The sequence below is a fragment of the Gastrolobium bilobum genome, unplaced genomic scaffold (assembly GCF_033153095.1).
Source record: "Gastrolobium bilobum isolate Gb01-03AN ecotype WA unplaced genomic scaffold, APGP_CSIRO_Gbil_v1 utg7782, whole genome shotgun sequence".
Lineage (NCBI taxonomy): Eukaryota > Viridiplantae > Streptophyta > Magnoliopsida > Fabales > Fabaceae > Gastrolobium > Gastrolobium bilobum.
This window is the reverse complement of record NW_026899380.1, coordinates 473,008-480,211: the sequence shown is the minus strand read 5'-3', so window position 1 is coordinate 480,211 and position 7,204 is coordinate 473,008. Positions and strand designations below refer to the sequence as shown.

At 38.3% G+C, this 7,204-nt stretch overlaps 1 protein-coding gene across 1 annotated transcript; it reads left to right on the top strand.

The window, feature by feature from the left end:
• Positions 1–237: 237 nt before the first annotated feature.
• On the top strand, positions 238–5,219 carry LOC133290085 (E3 ubiquitin-protein ligase ORTHRUS 2-like). Its single transcript, XM_061488144.1, has 8 exons — positions 238–666; positions 753–1,411; positions 2,860–2,959; positions 3,081–3,142; positions 3,229–3,331; positions 3,567–3,696; positions 3,849–4,066; positions 4,596–5,219. Exons 1-8 carry the CDS (start codon positions 238–240, stop codon positions 4,881–4,883), a joined length of 1,989 nt encoding a protein of 662 aa, XP_061344128.1. The 3' UTR covers positions 4,884–5,219.
• The last annotated feature ends 1,985 nt before the right edge of the window (positions 5,220–7,204 follow it).

Here is a 7,204-nt window from a genome sequence, read left to right as displayed (position 1 = left end):
AAATATTATAATTAAAAATAGTAGTCATTAAATATGAATATATAATAAAAAAGATAAAAGGGAGGGAAATCGAAAATAAGAGAGGGAAAAAAAAAGTTAAAAATTTCAAAATAAAAGATTCCCTCGCTGTCGAAAATGGATTGGGTTTTTCCAAAGCCTAAAAATACCCATAAGAGGTGAAACCCAATGCAGTTTGAGTTTTAAGAGACTGTTAGAACCCCACTCATTTAACACCAAATGGCACAACCCAACAAGCAGCTTCCCTGCGATGCCGATGGCTTCTGCATGCTCTGCAAACACAAGCCTTCATCCTCTGATACTCTCGCTTGCCGCACGTGCGCCACTCCATGGCACGTTTCTTGCCTCACCACCGTTCCCATCACCGTCGATTGGGACTGTCCCGACTGTACTTCTCACCCGGACAACAACCCCGCCCCGATTCCCGCCGGATCCGGCGGTCTCGTGTCGGAGATCCGTGCCATCGAATCGGACACTTCTCTAACTGAAAAAGAGAAGGCCAAGAAGCGCCAAGAGCTCCTTGGCGGCTCCGTTAATGCATCTCAATCTTCGGATAAGAATGTTGGTAACGGAAACGGCGTGCTTGATATCTTTGACGGAAAGTTGAACTGTTCCTTCTGCATGCAGTTACCTGATAGACCCGTGACGGTTCGTCTCACTCTTTGGTTTTGTTCCATTAATTTTGTTTCGAGACAAGATTTTGATTTGGGTGTGTTTTTTTTTTTTTTTTTCAGACGCCGTGCGGTCACAATTTTTGTTTGAAGTGCTTTGAGAAATGGATTGGTCAAGGGAAGCGCACCTGTGCTAATTGTCGCCATGACATTCCTCCTAAGATGGCGAGCCAGCCTCGCATCAATTCTCAGCTTGCCATTGCAATTCGATTGGCCAAGATTGCAAAATCTGAGGGAAGCCCCGATGCTCCGAAGGTGCATCAGTTTATTCGCAATCAGGATCGTCCAGATCAAGCTTTCACAACGGATCGAGCCAAGAAGACTGGAAAGGCGAATGCTTGCAGTGGGAAGATCTTTGTGACCATTCCTCCTGATCATTTTGGACCCATTACGGCGGAGAATGACCCTACGCGTAACCGTGGTGTTCTGGTTGGAGACACGTGGGAGGATAGGATGGAATGTCGACAATGGGGTGCTCATTTCCCTCATGTTGCTGGCATTGCTGGCCAGAGTAGCTATGGGGCTCAGTCTGTTGCGCTATCCGGTGGTTACGAGGATGATGAGGACCACGGTGAGTGGTTCCTTTATACTGGCAGTGGTGGAAGAGACCTCAGCGGCAACAAACGCACAAATAAGAAGCAGTCTTTTGATCAGAAATTTGAGAACATGAATGAGGCTTTGAGAGTTAGTTGTCATAAAGGTTATCCTGTTCGGGTAGTAAGGTGAGTTTTCTTAACTCCATCAAAGATAGCATATGATTCAATGATCAAATAAATATATGTATCTTTTTCTTGCCTTAACTATACAGTCCCAAACATCTATTTGTCCGTGCTTTACTTACATGCCTATCGAAATTCCATATTGCAATGTCTCTTATAGCCTTGAATCACATATTTGAAATCGAGATTACTTCGTTGATTGACTCTTTTTTGGCCAACTTGGTTGAATGACTAACAGCTATATGAGCATATGCTATTAACTCCCGTGGCCAAATGGTAATCTATAAATTCTTCTTTAAGAGTTCTAATTTGTCCTAATAATTTATAAACAAGCATTTATTGGGAAGTAAAGATCCTTTGTGGTTAACTCTTCCACAGTTTCTTCATTATTTTGATATTCAACTTTTAGAAGTACGCAACTTGTATACGTGCGACATAATTAATGAGGATTCTCAAGTTCTGAACAATTGATCCCTAACATCAACATGGTTGTATTAAATGTCTTTGATCTTAGCATCACCTAAAATGATTCAAAACACACCATAAGTTTCTGGTAATGTTGGGCAATGGGACCTTCATATGTAGATTTTCCTCCATTATTCTATAAAAGTGTCTCCTGCTCTGCTTGGTTGATGAAGTATGTGCACAATAATTTTCTGACTATATGCTATATGACCAAGGGTAGGGTGTTTAACATTTGCTGCTTATCTAGTAATAAGGCCTGATCTTGGCTCACCAATAGGGTGGTCTACAACCAATTCTTCAGCAAGGGTAGGTTGTTTTTGCACATCAGATGATGCATAATATATTTCTTGATGCATTTCCTTCTTAACCACAAAGATTTTCCTCCATTCTTTTAGAAGTGCGCTTAACATTTGCTGCTTATCTAGTAATAAGGCTTGATCTTGGCTCACCAATAGGGTGGTCTACAACCAATTCTTCAGCAAGGGTAGGTTGTTTTTGCACATCAGATGATGCATAATATATTTCTTGATGCATTTCCTTCTTAACCACCTTATGCAGATGCAGCCAAGTAGGGAACCCATGGGATTCATAGACTGACATTCAAAGAAAGAATATTTTCTGGTTCACGATAATCACTAAAATGAGCTAAATTTACTTGGTTCTTTAGGTCACCTAGATGCTAACACCCTGTTCAATATGTCTACAAGGTCTGAATTAAGGTCTGTTAAGGCCGAGAATGGTTGTATATTACAATGGAGGTTTTTCCTTTATCTCTCTCAACATCTGGGGTTAGAGAACCCTTAACCCTGGCCTTCCTACATGACTCCACGGTCCATTATTTCTACATATAATTTCCTTATTAGGGGATTGCTAACACTTTCCTTGTTCTAGTTTGCATTTAATTAACATTCTTTTATACTTTTTAGGGTTGTGTATTGTAATCGTTTGAAAGTTTTTCCTTGTTTGCTTTCATCCATTCTGGTCAGGTCCCACAAGGAAAAGCGTTCTTCTTATGCACCAGAATCTGGAGTGAGATATGATGGAGTTTATAGAATAGAGAAGTGTTGGCGTAAAGATGGAATACAAGTGAGATATTCGTAATAATCATTGTACTTATTCAAGTACATTTACATTTAATGAAGCCAAAAAATTCTTTTACTAGATAGCTTTTAATAAACTTATTCACGGATAAGCTTTTCTGTGATAGGGTTGCAAGGTTTGCAGATACTTGTTCGTGAGATGTGACAATGAGCCCGCCCCATGGACGAGGTTAGTACTCTGCAATTGGTTGTATTTGTGTGAGTTCATGTGTTAATAATATGGGACCTGAATATTTTGTTTTTGTTGATATATAGTGATGATCGTGGAGACCGCCCTCGACCACTACCGAACATTGAAGAGTTGAATGATGCAGTTGATTTAACCGAAAGGAAGAGTGCTCCATCATGGGATTATGATGTAAGTGGTGTTGTCTACTATGCTTAAGTTTCATGCTATCAAAAGTTTTTAGTATGCTTGGTTTTTTTACTTTTCTTCATTGCTTTAGAGATATTGAATCTTGCAGTTGTTTATACAAGATGATCTCAATTTCTTTGCTTAGATTTTTGGGGAATTCTTTGGTCCCGGGACATTAGTTCCAGTTTTCTGTTCTATAGATTTTGAAAAGCTCTTATTCCATTTAATTAAATTTCAGGAGGAAAAGGGCAGCTGGTTGTGGAAGAGACCTCAACCTGAAAGTAAGAAATTAAACCGTAAGGATGGGAAAATAGTATGCTTTAAACGAAAAGTAAAAAGTGAGTCCGTGAAAGAAAGGCTATTGAAAGGTATATGTTCCTTGGTCTCTATCTATAGACAACTCCCAACTTTTATTAATTTTTCTTGAATGATTGTTATTTGAAGTCATTGTAGTTATTAATACAGTAGTATTGGACTTGCTAATTTGATACAATTATCTCTGGCTTCCTTTATTTTGCAGAGTTTGGTTGCCATATCTGTCACAAGGTGATGACTTTCCCTCTTACAACACCTTGTGCTCACAACTTCTGCAAAGCCTGTCTGGAGGGTGCATTTTCTGGCCAAAGTTTCGTCCGAGACCGGGCATGTAAAGGTGGACGCACTTTGCGAGCACAGAAGAATATTATGAAATGCCCATCATGTTCAATTGACATAGCTGACTTTCTTCAGAATCCACAGGTACCACAGCTCAGATTTTTTAAACTGGGTTTTTACGGAAAGAACTGCCTGTGCATAATACTGGTGATAGTCTCTAAAATATAAAATTTCATTTAGGAAGTGGATATTATTATCATTCTTGTTCCTAGCTTTTGAATTACATTGATTATTTATGATGAGATTAATAATTATTCTGTCATCAGGTTTTATTTTTGCAGCAAATATGGATTGTTTGAGAAGTCCTTGTTTGGGTCTTTAAATTGTATTCCGAATTTACTACAAAATATGCCTAGGCTTTTTTGGAAAATATGGAATTCAGCAATGAAGAAACTGAGCAAAAGGTTGATCTTGTAAATACTGGAAAGGTGGAAAATAATTTATACTATAATGGACTTTGAACATTGTCTTGCTATAGGCAAGGTTAGAAGATTTGTTGCTTATATAATTTACTAGAATAAACTATTAACTTCTTTAATCGTGTTGTATACAAATTGATATTTAGTGTCAAGTCTTAAAATTTTGTATTACCTATTTCTGGTTGTTTTGACAGGTTAACAGAGAAATGATGGGTCTAATAGAATCACTCCAGAGCCAGATGGAGGAGAACTCTGAAGAGTCTAGTTGTAAAAATGACGAAAATTCTAAGAATCTGCAAGACGGGACAGAAGTTTTAAAACCGAGTGATGATTCAAGTGAAAAAGTCCTGGAGGAAATTAACGACAATGATCTGAATCGACCCCAGAAGCGGAGGAATACTGATAGTGGCGCGGGTATGGTGAACAAAGAGGAAAATATTGATGAGGTTGAACTAGAAGACAAGGTAAAGACTAGCGAATAAAAGGGCTATTGATGGATTGCAGTGAGCACTTTTGGATTATGGATTTGCATTATATTGCAGTGCCAAAGGGGTTAATATTTGCTAATGCAAAGTTAACTCTTCTATTTTTATTTTTGAGGGCTAGCTCCTAGACATTGCTTTACATGGCTTATTTTTTTTTTTTTGCGTGGTGCCCTTGTGGTCGTAGGAAAGGTTTATGTGATTGAGAATTGATATCTCGTGTATGTGTAGGTCTCATTTAGTAAAATTGAGAAAGAAAAGGAAAATATTGTATGTTGTCATATGCACACTGTAGTGCTATATGTTTTTATAAAAAAATGTTATGCAAACAACTATTAAACGAGTTTAGATGTAATGCGATTTTCGTTGTAAAATTCTTTATGCTATTTTTCTTTTTTGGTAAATTCTTTACTCTAATATTCAATGTTTACATAGGGTTAAAATTACTATTATGCATTAAAGTAAATCCCCCAAAACAGGCTTTTTGACTATTATAGTCTTTTTTTAATAATTAATTACCAAATTGGTCCTATCTATAAACTATTTCAAAAATTTAATCTCTCTAGAAAACATAACTCTAATTTGTCCCTGTTTGACTGTTGACCATGAAGCCTACTCGGGTATATCTCTACTTACCCGAGTATATTTTGAAATTTTTACCTACCCGGGTACATCACTCCCTACCTGAGTATATTTCTTGAATCTGAAAAATGTTTGAATTATTTACCTGGGTAGGGAGGGGTGTACCCGGGTAAAGTATTTGTGTGATACTTCGTTCTAGAACCGGATTGTTATCATTGCGTAAGGCGCAGTTACAATCACATGGTTCAATTAAATTTCGGATAAATTTTTTCTTTTAAAACGTACCGAATTTAATATAACCAAGTATGTGAGCATAACCATATTTGCTTTGCGGAATAATGAGACTAAACTTAATATTATATTCCCCGTATATTAGACAATACGTCATTGAATGTCTTCATCTCTTTAATTATCAAATTAATTCTACACTTCTTTTATGATTCCCATCTTCTACTATCTTATAGGATTTTTCATTAGCTACGCGTAGGTTCAAACCGCGCTCAAATCGGAGCACCGTAGCCAAAGTTATGCATTTTCTAAGAAAAGGGGTGCAAAATCACCAGAACCCCGCGCCCGTAGCGTGGGATCCACGCCCAGAGCGTGGGAAAACAGAAAGTTGGTGCCCCCAGCGTGGGAGTGGCGCCCTCAGAGTGGATGCTGCTGTCTGGTTCTGTAATTTGGCGCCCCAAGCGTGAATCTGGCGCCCCAGGCGCTATCCACAGGGCTGGGTGACCCAAAACAAGGTCATTTAACCTACCTATGGTTTTCCACTCATAACTTGACCTATACTCACTCAAATTACACCATTTTGGTCTCTATGGAAAGCTAAGAGAAATGTCTACAACTTCCATACAGACATCAAAGTCCAATTCCATCACATTGGGTATGAAAATTGGTCAACCGGACAAGATGTCTTTGTTTTCTCAACATTTCCCAATTTAGCACTAGGTACCTAATTTAGTTTCCAGTTCAACAATCCAATACTTAATGAGCATACATATATTGAACTTAAAGTAATCATCAATTACAAATCATGTTCATTACAATTCATGGAACTTAGCTTACAAAACACTATGATCACTCCCTTGGCTCCCATCAACAAAGAGATAACCAAAGGCATGAGCATAGGCTAAGTCCATTCCAAATAAACAGAACATACATCTATCAATTGTCTATTAATTACAATCCTATACATGTGAGCTACAAAACAACATGTATAATATCAAAATATAGGATTCTCATGCATCACTACTAGTCCAAGTATGGCCACTTGCCACTGGTGGCTCCTGCAGCATCCTTACCTGAAAAGGGGTCCCCACAACACGAGGTGAGATATACGAATATATCCAGTAAACCAGGGGTCCTTGGAGCATCTCTCCACCCCACAGTTCCATATCAGTGTAATAGCAATAACAATAATAATGCAGTAAATACATATCTATGCAAAGTGCAATAACATCTCCAGAAGAAATCCCTCGAGCTCTCAAGCTGTCCTAAGGAAACTCAGATGCAAATAGTCCTACTGGCCAGCTAAACTACCAAGTATGATTTACGCATCGTCATGCAACATACCAACATAGGGAAACACCATCCTATGCCACACCAAAGCATACACATACGTATAACAAAGCATTACACTATTTCATTGCATTTATATACACTATCACAACCACTACCCAATCAGGGCTTGGTGGAGCAATCAAGGGAATTACACCCAAGGTCCGAAGGCTTACCTCAAA